The sequence below is a fragment of the Geospiza fortis genome, unplaced genomic scaffold, assembly GCF_000277835.1.
Source record: "Geospiza fortis unplaced genomic scaffold, GeoFor_1.0 scaffold12, whole genome shotgun sequence".
NCBI classification, from domain to species: domain Eukaryota; kingdom Metazoa; phylum Chordata; class Aves; order Passeriformes; family Thraupidae; genus Geospiza; species Geospiza fortis.
Genome location: NW_005054323.1, coordinates 3,450,500 through 3,469,990, shown reverse-complemented (window position 1 = coordinate 3,469,990; position 19,491 = coordinate 3,450,500). Strand labels below are relative to the sequence as shown.

The following is a 19,491-nucleotide window of genomic DNA, read 5'->3' as shown; positions in this document are numbered from 1 at the left end:
ATAATTTTCCTTGCTTCTTGCAAGGAGTGATGTTAGGAAAAGTTAGGACTATCTGAATATGCTGTTTGATATTGGAAGCAAGAGGATAATTTTGGGCTGTTTGCTAAAGGGAAAAATCACTGTTTCTCTTAAATTTGGATAATTTATGAGAAATGCTTTTCTCAATGAGGTCTTAATTTGGACATGTTCACTAATTTGGAACAGTGCCCAAGGTAAAGTCTACATTATTAAGTGAAAATGTCTTGTGAAGTCAGGTGCTGCTTGTCAAAAAAGAAAGAAAGAAAAAAGAAGCGTGATTATAGTGCCTTAGCCATTAAAATTATTTCAATTTATCTGGAAAAGTTAGGTGTTTGAAATCAAACTCTAAACTTACATATTAAGATTGCAGCTAAAGGTAATTATCAATAAAGAAACTGGTTTTGAGTTGAATTGCAATGGTATATTTTGTGGAATACAGATTGTGCTAGGAAAAAAAACAATTTGTCAGTCCATGATGGTTTCATATTTGGAGGAGTGAGGAGGAACCTCATTCCTTAATTCATAAAGCTTTCATTCATCAAGAGAGGGATTAGTATTATCTACCATGCTGGAGTCTGATCTGAAAAGGCTGTTGGGATTAGAGGTGTGCTAGTGATGGTTTTTAAGTTGGAAGAACAAGCATTTAGTCCAACAGTAGTGTTGTGTCATCACATTGGCTCACTGGTCCTGAATTATACTTCCAGGGTTCTCCAACAATGGAGCGTCTGGCTGCTGTCAGTGGACTGGTTGCACTGGTGGGCTCTGAAGGAGGCATGATACAGGTCAGAATATGCAAGCAAATGGTACCTTGATCTCATGGAGAAATTTGCCTAGAAGGCAGGATGGGTTGCATGCTTCCCATTCCTACAGCGATGGCTGTAAACCAGGACATAACATTTTTGCAATAATTCATGTTTGGTACGAACCAAGCAACACCGAATTGCAGTGAGTACAATGGGACTTGTTCCTTTTGCCATCATATGGCCCCTGTGCAATGCCACTCGGGAAAAGTTTTCAGCCCTTGTAAGCTTTCTCCTTTTCTCTCTCCCACTCCCAGAGAAAGGCATGAGTGCAAATGTAATCTGTTTTCAGAATTTTTTGTTTGTTGTTTCCTTTTTGTCTCTTACAAAATTAACCTCTTTTTCTCTTGCAGCTGAAATCTGAAAGCATTCAGTCCTCACAATTTCAAAGTAAGCTGAATGAAGTCATCAGAACCCTTACACAGGTAAGAAGGTAGCCTCTGTTTCCTCCTTTGGATAATGCACTAACATACCTTCACACCTTGCACAAGCCAGATAATTAGTTTCTCTGAGCAGATTGGTCTTCAGACAAATGCAGCAAGACTTCTGGGACGTCTTCACATGTCCTGTTTGTCTTCTACCCAGAACAGGGCATCTGGTAAGATACTTTATTACTGCTTCTTAAAGAACATGTAGAAATAGCACATCACTAAAAAGACAGTGAGGGACACATGAGATAATATAAGTTAGATATTGCAGCCCTGTGAAGTGGCATGACAGCCTTTGAATCAGAGATCTCATGGTCCCGTGTGCCTAAAGGTTGGAACATGATGCAGGAATCAGTAATAGGATCCCCCACATCTGCTTTTACTTGCAGTATGAAAGTAAGGTTCTAAATTGTTCTGGTCAAACTTTTGTATATTACTTCTCTATTTTTTTGGAGGATTAACTATAAACAGGTTTTACAGTTCCTATGGCACGTGTATTTGACATCTACTCTGTGCCTTTTAGAACTGATTAACCTACTATTTATTTTAGCCCTTCCCACTGTATAAAAAATCAATACTTAAAAACTAGTCTATAACAAGACCATGCTAACGTTTTAGAAGTATTTTCCTAGAACAGATCTTCTCTGGTTAGCTGAAATAAAATAATTAGTGTTCTGTGCCCTTTCCGGGTGGCTGATACATTGCTAACTATAAGTGTTCAATATCCATTGGTAAAGTAAAGGCTGGATAATTAATAATTAATGAAATACCAGTAACAAGCAAAAGCTAATAAAGTTGAAGCTATTTGCTTTGGTGTGAACTAATCTGGGAACCAAAAATACAAAATGTAGATAAGCATCACAGAGAAAAGTCTCTCAAAGTTTCTGCTCTTTTGTATGTCTGCATGCACTCATGCCTGCCTAAGGTTAGATAGATATGAAATGTCTCTGCTCCATTAGACTTCTTAAAATTTTGAAGCGCTCCCTTTCAAAGCCCAGCTTGCAGTGCCCAGTGTATTTTTAAGGAAGTTCTTATCCCTGGCTTTTCAGTTGTTCTGTGAATTTGTTTTTTCAGATCTGGCACCTCTCACCACCAGAAATGTTTAGCTTGCCTTAAAGGTGAAAAGGCCAATATGTCTATCAGTCTTGTGGTCTAAATACTCTGAGTCACCTACAGAATCAGTTAGCTCAAACACAGCTCAATTTGGCCTTTAAATTTACCTGGGAGCAGAAGGTTATAATTTTGCTGATGATGTTTTAGAATATAAGCAGTCTTTTTATCTTCACAGTTCCTCCAGATTTTAGCTACTTACCTGTAAACAGCTTTATCAGGGCAGCCATTGACTTTGCTATTGAAGGTGGAAAGAAAGGTAAGGATCAAACTACAGTATTACTCGGGGAAATTTGTTATGGCTATAAAAGATGACCTTAAACACTTGCTTTTATTTGCTAAGAGAACTTTTCTAAGTACAAATTTGAACTTCGCTAATGTGAGTTATTTAAAAGAGAAATTTAATTACAATCAAAAAGATAGGTTAATATTGTGTAGTGAAGGACTTTAGTTTTCTCCACCTGATTTTTGACTTTTAAAGCCCTTTTCTCTTCCCTCTCGTTGGTGAGATGATGTTTCTTCCCTATGAGAAGGAAAGTCAAATCATTTTTAAGTGTTAGCCTGTATGCTCAGTTAATACTCCATCATCAGACTGACTTTATGCTGCCACTTATTTCAGTGATGCTGGATTAATATTCTCTGTAGCAGAGTGGTATTAAACAGATTACTGCTGGGATAGATGCAAAGAAGCCTGAAGAAAGTATGGTCTTATATGAGTAAGCCTGGTAAAAGAGATGTCTCAGAGTAGTCTTAAGGAGGATGGAGAGGATTGCTTCTATGTGGAGTTAAGTGAGCTCACTGCTGTCCTATGAAGCAAGCTTTGCTTTAAATGGTGGTTAAAATGCCTATGTTTTGATTCCAGGAGAACTGAGTTAACTTATGTTGACATAAGTTAACATGGTATGTAGCAAAGGTTAGCACTTATCCAGCTGTTCTTTTGGCCTGCATCTACAAGATGAGAAAGGAAAGCATTGTCAGAAAACTCTGCTGTTCTCCCAATAAGAAATGCAAAAGTACTACCTTACTAGATGAGGAATATCTATAATTAACTTGTAAATTGACTCAAATTGACTCAAATAAACAGAAAGTTTCTGTTTATTACTAACAAAAAACAGTTTGACAGGACATTAAAAATGTATCCGTTCGTTATAAATGAAATAGCTAATTCTCAGATGCAAAAGGAAGTAACAGTGATTTTGTAACACTTTTCAGTTCTTTACTAGAGCTTGAACTACAGTGTAGTGTTCACATTTTTTGCTGAGCTGTTCAACCAAATATGTGTGTATACAATTTAGACTCTGAATCTTCTGTTCTAGGCCCTGAATCTGTCCCAGCTGAACTGGTGAAAGTAGCACTGGCACCCATTGCATTAGTTGGAGAAAGCCATCAGTATCCACCTGTAAACTGGGCATCCATTCTTTCTCCTTTGATGAGGCTGGACTTTGGTAAGAGTAGTAGTTTTCTATTAAGACACAAGATTTGTCACAAGAGTTCTTTACTAATGCGGCTTTTACAAACTTTGGAGCCCTCTTCAGGGCTTGAAGTTAGTGCAGTGGCTAGTTTTATTATGCTTTCAAGACTGACTTTTTAGTATTTGCAAGTATATATTTGTCATCACCATGTGGATACTGTTTAACTGAAGAAAAACTAAAGATCTGAGCTGAGAAGTTCCCTAAAATGTTGGTGAAAGTGGCCTAAACATTTCATTTGAACTATTTATATAAGAGCCCATCATAAAACTCAACTAATTGTATCCTGTTATCAGTAATTGGTAAATGTTTGGTCCAATGCCTGTGTCAGAGCCTGCATGCACTTTTTCGCATATTTGAACTGTTTGGTAGTTCATCTAGCTATCACTAGTTTGAAATGCACTTTCTACTAAATTACACAGGGTAATAATTTTCAAAATAGTGGAAAAAGATTCCTATGCTGATGTCTGCCATTCTTATGAAGAGCTGAAACTTGTTAAATGTTTGGAGAGTTTTTTTTATTCCTGCTTTTCACTTAGGAGTCTTACTTTTGTAAATCAGGGAATTTTCAGAGGAAACAGTACTTCTGTTTTGTGGCTGTTTTATATTTCAGACAACATCATAGTCCAGGAATATTGACTCATTTTTCCTTCTGTGGAATAAATATTGACTTCATTTGGCAAGGAGGTTTTTTTTTTTAATTTTTACTTTTCTTAAAATTCCCACATTGTTGTTCCTGAGTGAATTGAAATAACTTGAACAAATGCTGACACTTCTTGCTGAAAGTGCATGAATGTAAAGAAGAGTCTTCCAACATGTATGTGTTAAAAATGTGTGTGTTATGTGTATGTTAAAATCCTTTAAGTAGGATTTTTAGAAAAATAAGTTGTAATGTAATGCTCTAGTAGAACAATAGCCCTCCTTTTTTTATGAGTTGAGAACAAATTTAAAGGGAAAATATTTTCTTTATAACTTAGTTTGTTTTATTCTGTTTTAGGTGATGAGGTAAAACATCTCTGCCTTGAACTGGCTGTGACACAGGCCCAGTCATCTCAAAATGCAGCAATGCTTTTAGGGATGTGGGTGGCACCTCCCCTTATCTACAGTCTCAGTGTACGTATGTCAGAAAACTTGTGGGAGCTCAGCACCTCTTTCATATAAAATTCCTCAGTGACAATGTTTAGGCTGTCTCACCAGAAAAGGATTACTGGGTTCATAATTCTTCAGAAATACCATTTAGTGAGTATTTATAGTGAGAGAGAGGTTATTCTGGGGCCTTGAAATTCAAGGCAGACTTAAGACATGCTACACTCGTTTTACTTTACTGCTTAAGACCTATAGTGCTGATAAACTGGAGACATAAACCATGGCATGTAGGGAGAAAAAGTATCTTTTATTTTTACCAGCTAAATGTCTTTAAAATAAGGTCCACCCTAATCTGTCCAAAATCTTACCTACTTTTTCTAGCAAGGTCTCTTGATCTAGCTAACTAGTAAAAAAAGCTATGTCTTGAGAACCTTGCCTTAATTTTGTAGATACCCAACAGACTAACCTACAGTGTAATCAGATTTGGTCTTATCCTTCATTGCTTTTCTGTTCTTCTGGAATTGAAAGGTGGATTCCATGGTACAGTATGTAAAACTCCCTGAGTTCCACAGAACACTTGACTGCACATTTCTGTTCCTTTATCCAAGTTCAGGAGCAGATTCATGACAATTCTCAGAAAATTAGTTGGTTGTTTCTGTGATGTCTTCAAGGAATGTTTTTTGTTTTAATTCATTAGTCTTAGATTTGCGAACATTTGCTGGTATTTTTAAGGTACCTAATTGGTAAAGTACCAAAAAAAAAAGATTTTATTTCTGACTACCACTTTTCCAGCTGCAGTGGGAATTTGAGGTCACAAAATAAGATGAGCCAGAGAGAATTAAGCTCTGCATTTCATACAGGTTATTAATTCTTCTTTACTAGCTAGCAACATTCATGGTTCTATGGCTATCATACTTCTGTCATTGACTGTCTAGACAGTCTGTATGCTTTATGTAGGAATACAGTGGGCGCCATGTAAAAATATTGCTCTGTCCATATGGGGATGTGATGTCTACGGTTCATTGAAAGGAAGTTCTTCAGTTTTTAATGAAAACAGAATATTGACATGTTTGAGCTCTTTTTAATTCAAAAAGTTAATGACAAAAAGGGAAGAAGAAAAGCCTGAGAAATATTTGACTTTAAGTGCTTTTATAAGTCGTGTTTGAGCCACTGTTTTTATCATTTTATCCAACAATAGTTCAAGGTCAATGAAGAGCTAGAATTTGAAATGGAGCAAAAATTTTTCCTTTTCAGATGAAAACTCAGAAATATCTTTTCATGTCCCTGTCCCTGTGGATGCAACACGTTGCAGAAGACAAGCTGCAGTTTTTTACAGAAGTGCTTCTGATACAACAATTTGAAGTGAAGAACCGCACAAAAAACCCAGAAATTTGCCAGTGTGTTCTACAGGGTCTCATCCAGGCAATGAAACTTCCCAACCCTGCCCAGTTTTGCTGGAGCTTTTTGTGTCAGGCTGTGGAGAAAATATATGAGCTTCTTCCAAATGAGGTTCAGGTGAGGAGTATGAATGAGGTATATGAACACTGTAACTAGGTATTTTTTTCATGATGGTAAGGCCCATCTTTTTGCACTGATGCATTAGATTCAAAACATTAATTAGATGTACAGTTTTTAATTATATTAGTTAAAATAGCAGCATAATTTCAGTTTAACTTATTTTTGGTTATTTTAGATATGATGTTGTGAAACCAATGTAACGTGCAATCCTCCCTCATAAACGATTCAGTAATGGAAAATTACTGTATTAGTACTGAAATAAATTTTAATGAAAGAGAAGTGAACAATGAGAAGGCTTTCTTTTTCCCCACAGAGGATTCAGTTTCTCACAGTGATTTAAAGAAGCTATTTAGCTACAGAAAATACTTCCAAAGAATGTCACTTTGCCTTAAAATAAAATAAATTCTTTAAAAGTATTCAAATACCATTGTTTTTGTACATTGATGTATGTCAAATTCCTCAGCAAATACAGAATTTCTAAAATAGATTAGGTGAGGCTAGAAGATAGGTTAATTATTCATCATTATCCTTAACAAGTTCCTAAACTCACCAATTTTTATGATGAAGAAGGCCAGAAATAGACATGCATTTAATTTTCTGTTTGCAGAGAGGTGAACTGGAGATGTATATTGATGTAGCAAGATGTATTTCAGAAATGGCTGATTCAGAGATCAATCGCATTGTCCAGATCTCCAAGGTAATTATATTTGAATTATGCTCTTTTATCACCAGATCATGTGAAAAAAGCAACCTTGTAATTTCTATTGTCACCAGACTATTTTAGCTCACTGGGAGCATTTAACTGTTTTACTTGACATGTAGGTAAGAATGCTCTGGATTTCATCTGCAGGCAGTAGAGAGTAGCAGAAGTGATAAGAATCTATATCCCAAACTTTCTCGAAGCGACTGAAATACTCATGATTTCACCTGGCACATTTGAACCAGAGAGTCTTAACTAACTTGGTGAGGTGAGGGGTGGGGGTTGGCCTCTTCTGTCAGGCGACCAGTCCCAGACAGGATGAGAAGACACAAAGCTGCACTCCTCTCTCTCCTAAGGTGCGCCAGGAGAGGTTTAGGCTGGACATTAGAAACACTTTCTTCACAGAAAGTGTGATTAGACCTTAGAATGGGAGTGCCGCACTACGGAAATGGTGGAGACACTGTCCCTAGAGGTGTTTAAGGAAAGACTGGATGTGACACTCAGTGCCGAAGTCTTGTTGACATGGTATTGTTGAATCATATGTTGGACTTAATAATCTCATAGGTCTTTTCCAATCTAACTGATTCTCTGATTCTGGGAATTACTTCTCTTAGCAGAACAAGAATGGTGTGAACCAGAGTGGTGCTATATCTTCTGAATCTCAGACAATGATGCAAACAGCAGACCACTTGGTTAATATAAGCAGTCCTCTTTGGTTAATATACCCACCTGCTTGAAACTGGACTGTAAATGGATCCTGGTGACTAGCTGTCCTTGAACTGGTGGATCTGTGCTTCTGTTAAAAATGTGAAATAATTGACTGAAAAACCTTTCATTCTTGACTTTATGTTCTATATTTACATTCACACTCAGAATGTTTCCTGGTGGACAAGATGACTGAGGATGATAATGGAATAAAAAAAGCTTTTATCTTGTAGCTCACCAGTGGAATCAATTAGCAGTGGAATTCTTAGCAGCTGAAATACTGAGGAAGTGACCTGTGTGGAAGAACTTGATGTTTTCAGATCAAGCTTTTAAAAACAAACATCTTTGACTAAAGCCCCCTGTTCTGTTTGCTATGAAATTCACTAGAGCATTCAAATAGGTTGTGGAAGCTGAACTGTCATTTCCTTGTATTTTTCACTTCTTATTTCACACTGGAAAACATCAATTAAGAAAACCTCTTTTTGTCACTACAGTGTATCTGTCTTGCAAGAAGACTTGAGTGTCCAGAACTGTTAAGCTGGTTCATTCCATTTCAAAGGGGAATGTAAAATTTAACGCAGTATGAAAACAAGCTGTACTGAGTTACTTTGCTGGCCTATTTTGAACAGTGTAAAGTTCAAGTAGCATGTACAGTCTTCTGTGTAATAATATGTCTTGAGGAAAATGAAGCCTACTAGTTATTCAGTGTTTCTTACTTTTTTATAAAGAAGAATGCAGAATTTACTGTTCCCACAAGAAATGTACCTTTAAATTTAACTTTTTCTTTATTGCATTTGCAGAACAATATAGAGAAGGCCACGTTTGTGAAAGTGTATTTAGTTTCTCAAGGCAGATTGTCTCTGATGAACTTGAGTGCCGTGATTCATATTGTGGCAGGATATCACCAGAAGGAAAATATTTTATGGATGTTCTTGCACAGTTTCTATCATGCTCGCATTGTGAGACATGAAAATACAGGTAAAATTAGGCTTAAAGAAAAATCAACAATGCAATCAACAGATATTTATGAATCTACACTGATTTCTTTAAAATAATTTTAAGATGATTTAACCAAAGTGTTTCCAAAATTTTCCATATTAGAAACTACTGTCTTCAGAATTTTTTTATTATTCAAGTACTTGTATCAAACTTTGCATTTATGTTTTACTCCAGTTACTTCTTTTTCTGTGGTCCAGCTACAAGTCATTTGTCTCATCAATGTGGTTTACAGACCAGAATTTTGACTAGATCTGTATCTCCCACTCTTTTTAGGATAGTGTTACAGATGTACATAGTACATTAGAGATCTCTCAATACTGCAACTCTGCTAACCTTCTGACCTAAAATCTGACTTACCGTATGTGACACAGAAGGTGGGGGATGTTCTCATGAGACTGGTTGAACTAGGGACATAACTTTCTTTCCTGAATTCCTTGCATTGATTTAACACAGGAAATAAATTTCCTTTTTTTCCTCCTCATAACTATACCAGATAGTCATCTGGTGGGTTAATGATTTGGGCTGGCTCAGCTATGGGTCTGACAAAGTATAGGGGCTGATGCAAGAGAAGTAGGAGAAATACTCAAGAAGATAAAGAAGGAAGAAACAAGAACAGAAAGATACAAGAATGAGGTCTCATTTTCATGGCAGAAAGGTTTTTGTCTGCCTGTGTTCACTGAACAACTTCAAAGCATTATATTGCCAGATGCCTTAGCTGCCAGCTGTGTTTGAAGAACTTCAAAGAGTAGTAAGTTTTAATTGAGTGAAGTCAGGATTCTTTGGGTAAAAGAGCCAGCATGAAAGGAGGCACTTGTATGTGGTCTTGGTGGTGAGCTTCTAGGTAGTAGAACAGATTATGGATAGCAGAATCTGAATCAATAAAATGCCTTCCATCCATGAGATGAATTAAGGGCTGATTTTATTTGCATGCTTTGACCACAGTTTACTGACCCTCTCAACACTGTAGGACCATTTTCACAGTAATTTGCACATTGAGAGAGGCTTTAGGATTCTGTAGCAGTCATATATGCATACTTGGTCCTGCAGGCTGTCATGATGTGAAATAATTCTCACTCAAGTCTTTTGTTTGTGATTTTGTGGTTTGGTTTTTTTTTCTGGCTTTTGTGTGTGTGTATGGATGTGTTCAATGTGTTGCCTGCATTACAAGCAACGTTTCTGTACTATTTAAGGGCTTGTATGTTTTCTGTCAGTGGCAGAATTAATCAAATGTGATAGTGGTGTTGATGATCTTTGTTCTTCTACAGTTGGTACTTTCCTGCTATAGTGATTTTCTGTACTTGCTTTTTAATGAAAAGCAATGCATTCTAGTGTTTGACATGAGTCAGTATTCTTTTTCTTTTTCTAGGAGTTCTGAAAAGAATGGACTGGCTGTTAGACCTGATGGGCTACATCAGAAATGTAGCATGCAAGTCAACACTCTTACAAAATGATGATCTGAAAGAGGTTGATCTGAAAGAGGTAATGGCTGTGAAAATTATTTGGTACAAGGACAGAAGGAGGTTCTGATATATTTCACATTTTTCCTCAGTAATAAGCATTATTCCCCATGCTTTTGTATTTTAGAAGATTGTGATCTCACCACCACAGAGAAGATCTTCACAATTTTTGTGAATGAATGTGTATTTAAAACTCTTACTTTAAAATAACTTTTACATTTAAGTTATGATGGAACCTTAAGGCAACTAAAGGAAATAATTCCTTAAAATTTATTGTATTTAGAACAGTTGAAGGAAAATTTTGAATTCACTAGTAGAACTGTCTAGGCAGGTCAGAACTGTGTAGTTTCTGGTTCCGAGAGGGCTTGGACAGTTTTAGAGAAATAATGTTGTTCACCAATTTTAGATCCTCAGTTTGAGGATATAAAATAAGCTGCTGCTTAGATCAGAAAGGGCATTAATTACATTGCTGCAATATTTCCCAACCATTTATAGCAAGGATCACAAGGGTGACTGTCTCTGATTTTCCCCAACAGTCAGGTTGCTGTGAAAAAGTTATTTCCCTATTTTAAATGAGTTGTGGATCAGCTTTAATCTAAAAGATGATTTTAGAAGAATGTGATTTTACTTTTCTTTATGTGGACATTTTAGTTTGAATTTATAAAGCGGCTTATGCTCTTCAAAGCATAGAAGGATATTAAGAACTTTTTAGTTCTTGCATTTTGAATTTTGCCTGAATTTTTAGATGATTGTTTCTAAGAGCAGATCATCATCTGGATTTTGGTCTTGGGTTTCTTTGCTTGGTTTCTTTTTTGGATGAGGTTTTTTTGTGGTTTTTTGGTTTTTTGTTTTTGGGGTTTTTGTTTGTTTGTTTTTTGTTTGTTGTTTGTTTTGTTGTTGTTTTGGTTTTTTGTTGTTGTTTGGTTTTGGGGTTTTTTGTTTGTTTGGTTTGGTTTGGGGGTTTTTTTGTGAGGCTTTTAATGTTTTTTTCTCCTTCTGTATTATTCATTTAATGAAGTGCATTTTTGCCTTTTCCCTGTTTAGTGCATAGATTTCCTTGTGTGGCTGTTTGCAGCTTCTGTTTTGGCCTGGGCTGACCATGGTGCACCATTACTGCTTGGCCTCAGTGCTGACTGGTCACTGTGGAAACACCAGATGGTATCACCAGAATTACATGAGGAACACATTGGCAAGCACCCCACTGACAAGTTTGCTGTGCAAGAGACTCTCACTCTCCTTCCAAGTAGCCTTTCCCTTTTGCTGGCTAAAGAACCGTGGAAAGAACAAACACAGAAGGTAAAATTGCATGTAGTGCAATTTAAGTAGCACCTCACTTGACATGAGAAAGCACCCCATTTTTGGTAGTCACCTTGGATCTTAGAGCAGTTATTTCCTCTATATTTTATTGCATCTCAGTTGTGATCTCACTTTATTGTTAATCAGATATGGAAGTAGTTCCTTAAGTAAAATTCGAGAGTTGCAAAAAAAAAAAATAAAATTCCAAAGCTGGGAGTCAAACTCTTAAGAAAATACAGCCGGGAGAAGACAACTGGGAGCTGCTGGTAGCAAGTCCGTGTTTTAAACGCTGAAAGGATCCTCTGCAGCTGGACACACCAAACTGTAAATTCAGAGCAATCAAAGACCTTCTTCACAGTTTGCAGTATGTGTCATTTATTTTGAAGTATGAGTTGAAAATAAATGTGGAAAATTGGGCCTATTTTGGCAAACCTGCACAATGCATGTAATTGCTATATGTGGAAGTACTGTTATTGATCTATAGATTAATAGGTAGCTGTTTTGTGCAAACTGGAATCTCTTGAGAACTCTCTGAGCATCCTTCTGTGCTCAGAGTTACCCCTGAAGTCAGAAATGTCAGAGGAATGCAGGGGTGAGCTGTTAGTATGCAAGTGCCTAATTAGTATTTAAGGAAGAATGTGAGGCCTTGCCCTGAAAATCATCCTTATGAGTTTAAATACCATATTGTCATCCAGGCACCCTGCGCTGCCAGAAAAAAATAATAAAAAATGAGGGAGGTCAAAAGAGGAACAAAGGCAATAAGAGTTCTGAAGTAAAACATTTGGACAAGAGACTGATAAGAAAGAATTATATTAATAGGTTAAAGGTATGAACAGGCAAGATGGAGGGAAGCTGTTTAATGTGCCTTCTTCTTACAAAGAGTTATTGCTGGCATAATGAGAAGGAACAAAGGGAGTTTCAGATCCAGCTATGGGAAGAATTGCGATGACAGGGAGATGTACTCAAGGGTGTTTTGTTTACTTTGGGCAGAAGCTTCATTGGCCGCTGCCTCTAATTAAATAACTGAATTTAGCAGAAATCAAATATTGTCTGTCAAACTGAAAATAATTCATCGTGTTCTGATACAGGGGCTTTTTTAATTCAGATTTTTTTTCATATTTCTATCTTCAGTTTATTGAATGGCTGATCAATATGTTGGAATGTCCTAAGGAAGCATTATCAAAACCTACCATGGATCTGCTGAAAGGTAATATATTTTTAATTGTGTCCTCATTTTTCTATTACAGTCAGACTAGATCAAAATTCAGTTGTTATAAGGAGTGAGATTTTGTCTTTGATGTAATTATCACAGGTAAGTTGACATTATTGTCTGTAACACTTTACATTTGCTGTTTCATCTTCTGATGCTTATGATGTAGCACTTAGGGTCCAAAGGACTTAGAGGTACATCTAGTACACAAGCCTATTTCATTGATAGATCTGTCTGTTGTTTTTGAAGTTACCCCTAAAAATAAGATGCAGCATACTATTGGGAAATCCTCTAGTACCAGAATACAAATCACATAACTTAGGTGAAGCAAGGACTGCGCTGTGTGGAAGGGGTAGGATATGAACTAGGACAGCCTGGTAAAGGGGTCTGAGAAAAAAGGAAAGAGAAATGAGGGTTGCTGAAAAGATGCATGAAAAGAAAGATGGAAAGTAGACAATATGTTGAATTATGGTAGGAGTTACAGCCCTAGCATGCATCCCATTGCTTACTTACATGTGTAGGATCTGTGCAAGTAATTTTAAGAGGACACCACAAATATTTTCAAGTGATGTAAGTGCACTTGTGCTTCTTTCCATGAGCACAATGCACTTCCTTTGGACCATCTGATTCGTTAGACCTAAACAAGGCTTCTTGAAATCCAGTTATTAAGTTATTTGCATTAATAGGATAATTACCCTTGTTTTGATGTCTGCAGTTTTAGTCACTCTGATAAATTCCCCCGTAATGTCTGCTAATCTCCACCAGAAGCAATGCTAAGGGCTGTTGGAGAACCTCTTCTGTGTATCAGAGTGTTCTAAGATATTCACCAAATATTGTCAGTATGCCCAGACTTATCTCTATAAGTCACTGTTCTCTCTGAGCTTCCCATGGTTTTTTCCTTTTACATGCTAGAGCATGAAAGTTCCATCTGAATAACTAGACTGTGACTAGGTTGGTTACTGGATTTTGTCTAAACACATGATTCTTTCAAATTGAATTAAGAAATCAGTGAGTTGCATTTCCAATCAGTGAATTGAGCAAAGTACTTAAGATTTTGTGCTTCTGTTGTTCCCAGTGCCTCCTATGTCCTGGCTTGCATCTTTGCTCATTGAATTTGAGCTTTATGCAATGTTGGTTGATCTGTGTGCCTAAGTGATAAAACTAGTTAGAAGATGATATGATATGATTTCAGTAGGAAATGTGCTACACAGCAAAGGAAGGACCTAGTACATCACTACAGGTGAAAGAATTATTAAAAGAGTCAGTAAAAGGAGAACTAAACGTATACCTGTGCTAATAAAATTACTAGGAAGAATACTCTCATATCTTTTCATTTGGACTGCACAATTTAATGTAATTTGTCCCTGTCTTCACAGTTACACTTCTGGCCTTGAGGTCTCTTGCAGAGTTCAAGAGGAAAGCAATATGGACTAAAGCTTATGGGTGGTAGCTGCACACCATACCTTATGCAATGAAGAAAACTGTCCCTATTTGAAAACATATTATTATTACTCAGGCATCAAGAAGCTGTATTTCAAAGACATTTCCCATCTCAAGATTTTTTAATTGGGTTTGGATTTTTTTTACACTTTTGCTTCATCACAAAAATTCCTATGAAAAGCAATATTTTGTCTTTAAGTGATGTGTTACTGTTTTGCAAATGTGCTGAATCTAAATGAAAAATACACATTCTGTTTCAATTGAATTGTTTCAGTGACATCTGGGAACCTCAAGAGCTGGAATAAATATTCCTTTAATTCGTGGAAGCTTTGAAGGAATGGCTGAAAATAAAACAAACTAGTAAAATTTGATGGATATAGTGTATTTATTAAAGTATGTTTTAGTGTAATAGACTTGGAATGAGCATTATTTTTGAACTGATAATCCTTCCTTTAGTAATAACGCAATGTTCTTGTGCAGTAATGACAACACATTATGACTATATAATGTGAGCAGGGTTTCTGAAGAGGAATGGTATGCATGTCAAGATTGCAATGGCTTTATAAAGATTGCTGAAATGAGTCAATAATCCTGATGGCTGTTGTATCTGCAAGTCCAGGACAGTTGCCATTTTCTTTCCACTTGTAACTGTTCTTGTCTCCTTGACACTTCTCTGCACATAATGGGTGTTTTTCCTCTGCCTCTAGGGAAAAGGGACAGTATAGCAACTCTTTTCCACATTTATCATCTTAAATAGATTAGCCACTGCTATTTTCCTTATTTATTACTTTTTTTTTTTTCTGAAGGAATAGAGACTTTTTCACTTTGCAGTCTTGCCAAGACAGGTATTAAAAGAGATTTTATGTTTAGCAATCCTCCTTGCTGAAGTAGACAAAAATTAACTGAATATAATTGGGCACTGTTCCCTAGTGACTTTCAAAACAGTACTGGTAAGAGCATTGCTGATTTTTCATCAGGAAATTATATTTCCATACATCTTGAAGTCACACCCCACTGGAGGAATTATCTTATTTTCAGGATTGATAACATTTCCTCTGTTAAAGAAATTCTCCTCTGACTTCTTGGTCACTTGGACTGTTCAGCCTGGAGAAGAGAAGACAAGAGGAGAGCCCTCACTGCCATTACAACGTCCTTGTGAGGGGAAGAGGAGGGGCAGACACTGAGCTCTTCTCTGTGGTGACAGTGACAGCACCTGAGGGAATGGCCTGAAGCTGTGTCAGGGGAGGTTTATGTTGAATGTTGGCTGTTAGAAAAAGGTTCCTCACCCAGAGGGTGGTTAGGCACTGGAACAGCTCCTCAGGGAAGTCACAGCACCAGCCTGAGAGAGCTCAAGAAGCATTTGAACAGTCCTCTCAGGCAGACAGTGTGACTCTTGGGATTGTCCTGTGCAGGTCCAGGAGCTGGACTGTGATGATCCTTATAGCCCCCTTCCAAATCTATGATTCCGTGACTCTTTCTAGGATTTTCCCATCCAGCAGGGTAGTGTGTGAAGGCTGAGCATTTCTTCACTGATTGGGTGTGTGAAGGATTAATGCCATACTTGTTTGCCTTTCCAAAATAGTGTATAATTAGTGGTAGTTTTCTGCTGCCTGTGCAACTCTATACTGAGAAAACTGTCTAAAGGTGAATGTGCAGAAGGACTCACTGAAAGTTCTTGTCAGCAAGTGTGCATCTCAGTTCATGACTTTCCATTTGTGTGCACTTCTTAGTAATCTCTAACAAAGCCAAATATGTCACATTTTAATGGTTCCATCTCTAATGTACTGTTTCAAACTAACTTACACCTTTAATCATCTCAGTTTGCATGTTGATTAGCATTTTAATTCAGATGAAACTTTGTCTTTTTTAAAGGAAATCGCTGTGTGATGCCTACTTGTTGTGTTTCAGTTTGCATAGAGGAGCAAAATGTAAATATCTGAATTAACTAAATTCCTACCGATGTGTAGTAGAACATGGAAGCCAAGGGATGGCATAGCATGGCCTGAGGGTGGCAATGTTAACAGAGCTGCAGAGAGCACTGAGAGCTTAAGAGAGTATTTGAAATGTTTGAACCCCAATGCACATGATACAAGAAATAAACAGGATTAACTGGAAGCATTTTTAGCTCCCAAAACTATGGGATTGGGATTAGTGAGACTTGGTAGAATGAGTTCCATGACTGGAGTGCTGACATCCAGAGCTACAGGCTGCAGGGCTATAGGGGGGATAGGCAAGGGAAAAGAGTTGCCATTGGAAGGCACAGCTTTCACTGTCATTCCTTGCAGTTAGGAATAATGTGGTTGAAAGCCCCTGAGAGAGAATTAGGGAGATGGAAAACAAAGCAGATGTCACTGTAGGTGTCTACTGCTGTTCACTCAGTCACAATGCTAGCAGTGATTATTTAATCTATGGGCAATGAGGAGAAATCTCTGGACCAGTAGCCCTTGTTCTTATGGAACATTTCAGTTTCCTGGACATCAACTGGAAATGCCAGACAACTGTGACAAGGAAGTCTCAGAAATTCCAGAAGTATGTTGAAGGTAATTTCTCGCCACAACTATTCATTGAGACAACTAGCAAAAATGTCCTCCCCAACTCTCCTCCTGCCCCTCCCCATCCCCAACTTGCTGTTTGTGAGTAGAGAAGGAGAAGATGGGATTTTTAGATGGCTGTTTCGGCCACAGTGATCATGAGTTTAAATGATGAGTTTAAATTTTTTGGTGTAAATGAGAACCAAGTCATCAGAGTTGCTATCCTAGATTTCAGAATAGCAAACCTTAAACTGCTCAGGAAGCTAGTTAGCAGTGTCCTCTGGGAATCAGATTTTCAGGGCTTAGAGATCCATGAGTGCAGGTCCATTTTTAAGAGCAACCTTTTAGAAGCACAGGAGCAAGCAAATTACACTATGCCGAAAGTCAAGCGAGAAGGGCAGAAGAGCAGCTTTGCTGAAGGAAATTCCTCTTGGAACTCACAAAGAAAAGAATGATGGCTGTAGGAGAGGTCAGGCCTCACAGAATGATTACAGAGCTATGGTTCCCATGTGTAGGGAGAACACACAAAAGTCCAAAGCTCAGAGTTGGAACTGGCCAGTGTTGGGTCAGATTTAAAAAAAAAGAAATTCGGAGTATGTTTAGAGCAAGAGGAGATCTAAGGAAAATATTCCACCAGTTCTTGGTGAAGGTAGTCAACCCGAAAAAAAGGATGAGGAAAAGGCAGAGGTGTGATAATGCTTTTGTATCAGTCATTAATAACATTGATACACACTGATCTGGCCTGTTCTCTCAGTTAGAGAACATACAGCAGCAGTGACTTTCCATTTCTGGACACTGAAACTGTAAATGAGCAGCTATATCAGTTTCATCTTTGTAAGTCTGTGGGGCCTGATGGGATTCATCCCAGAGCACTGGAGGAGCTACCTCTTGGGAGTCTGGGGAAATCCCTGCTGACCAGAAGCTGGCCAACATTAATCCAGTTTACTGGAAGGGCATGAGTAAAGACACAGACAACTGCAGGTCTGTTAACTTCATTACCAGGGAAAATTTACCAAGATCATACTGGATACTATTGAAAGGCATTTAAAGAACAATACACAAGCACAGTCAACATGAGTTCACGAAGGGAAAGCCCTGAGTAACTCATATGATACAGCCACCCACCTAGTGGGGCTTTTGATACTGTCTCTTACAACATCTGTCTGTACAAGCTGTTCAACAGTGAGATGAGTGGGTTCATGGTGCATGGGTTAAAGAACTGGCAGAAGGGTAGAGTTCAAAGAGTTGTAGTGCAGGGAGCTGACAAACAGTCATCTGCAGTGTTCCTCAGATTTCAGATCTAGGGCCAGTTCAGTTCAATGTATTTATCCATGATTAGGAGGCAGGAGTTGAATGCACAATTACGTATGAAGATAATACTAAACTTGAAAGTTGCTGTTGACTCTTGAGGGACAAGAGACCTTGCAGAAAGATACAGATAGTCGAGGATTTGGCTATGATTAATGGCATGAAATTTAACAAGTTAAAATGGTGGATTCTGCATCTGATACAGAGGTACCAGGTATCAGGTTCCTGATACAAGTCTAAATGGGTAGAAAAGTCACTGGAGAGCAGCCCTGTATAAAGAGATCTGGGGGTGCTGTTATCTCAATATACAAAGATTTAAGTTCACGGAATCACAGAATTATTAGAGTGGGAAGGGTCCTCTGGAGGGCAACACACGTCTCCTCATTGTCTCCTCCACCACTTGCATTAATACGTTATCTTCCTGTATCTACAGGAACTTCCTGGACTGTGTGCCGAGCCACACTGTGCCTCCCAGCAATTGAATTGTTGAATTCTCAGAGGAAAGCGTTTAAGGACCAGGGCCCATGATCTCAAGGCTACTTCCAGTTGCCCATAGAAAGTCTCATCAACTTCCTTGTCTGAGTCAGGTGGCCTGTAGTAAACACCCACAACAGTGTCACCCATTTTAGGCTGTCCCTTAATTTTTACCCATAAGCTCTCAACTCCTTGTCTGTCCCTGGGCAGAGCTTGATGCTCTTTCACATGAAGACCAGCTCCACCACCTCACTCACCTGTCCTTTCTTAAAAGTACACAGGAATGACAACATTCCAGCAGTGAGCTATCCCACCATGACTCTGAGATTGCAGTCAGAGCATGACTCTGACCACACACAGACTGCCAGTTCTTCTTGTTTATTCTCTGTGCTATGTGCGTTTGTGTACAGGCACTTCAGGGACGCAGTTGAGCATCCAGGTTCCCTGGGAGGAGTGTAAGAGGATTCCCCATAGCCATATACACCTTTGATGTGGTTAGCTCTACGACTCTCATCTTGAGGCAGCCAAGCTTGCCCTGGTTGGCATGGCCCACTCCCCAGGAGGAATCAATGGCATGAGAATTGCCACTTTGGACCCCATTCAATTCATTCAATTTAGTCATTCAATTTAAAGCCCATCTCACCCAATTGGCCAGTCTGCTGCCAGAGCTTCTCATGCCCTTTTTAGACAGGCGGATCCCATCCCTCCCTAACAGACTACAATCATTGAAGTACAACTCATTGTCATAAAAGCCATTGTCTCAAACATATTTTTGCCTGCTCAGTTCTGAGCTTTTCCAGGAACTTAGGTGAGGCATTGGAGCTGAAGTAACAGTGGTCTTTTGTGGTCACACATGGAAGGCTGACTGCCTCAATCTCCCAACTGCCTGCTCCAAGTTACCTGTGTACCAGAAGGAGGTGAAGCCTTCTCCCATAAGCTCCA

At 38.2% G+C, this 19,491-nt stretch overlaps 1 protein-coding gene across 1 annotated transcript in view; it reads left to right on the top strand.

Moving 5' to 3' along the window:
* The window catches only part of FOCAD (focadhesin), an 87,837-nt gene extending 73,230 nt beyond the window's left edge, over positions 1-14,607 (top strand). The window contains exons 31-43 of the mRNA XM_031056887.1: positions 723-800; positions 1,172-1,243; positions 1,314-1,416; positions 2,535-2,615; positions 3,673-3,801; positions 4,823-4,938; positions 6,166-6,426; positions 7,037-7,126; positions 8,635-8,812; positions 10,200-10,312; positions 11,335-11,586; positions 12,718-12,793; positions 14,173-14,607. Of these exons, the coding sequence (XP_030912747.1) occupies positions 723-800; positions 1,172-1,243; positions 1,314-1,416; positions 2,535-2,615; positions 3,673-3,801; positions 4,823-4,938; positions 6,166-6,426; positions 7,037-7,126; positions 8,635-8,812; positions 10,200-10,312; positions 11,335-11,586; positions 12,718-12,793; positions 14,173-14,246 (1,623 nt within the window). The 3' untranslated portion in view covers positions 14,247-14,607. The remainder of the gene's footprint in view (positions 1-722; positions 801-1,171; positions 1,244-1,313; positions 1,417-2,534; positions 2,616-3,672; positions 3,802-4,822; positions 4,939-6,165; positions 6,427-7,036; positions 7,127-8,634; positions 8,813-10,199; positions 10,313-11,334; positions 11,587-12,717; positions 12,794-14,172) is intronic.
* Positions 14,608-19,491: the final 4,884 nt, after the last annotated feature.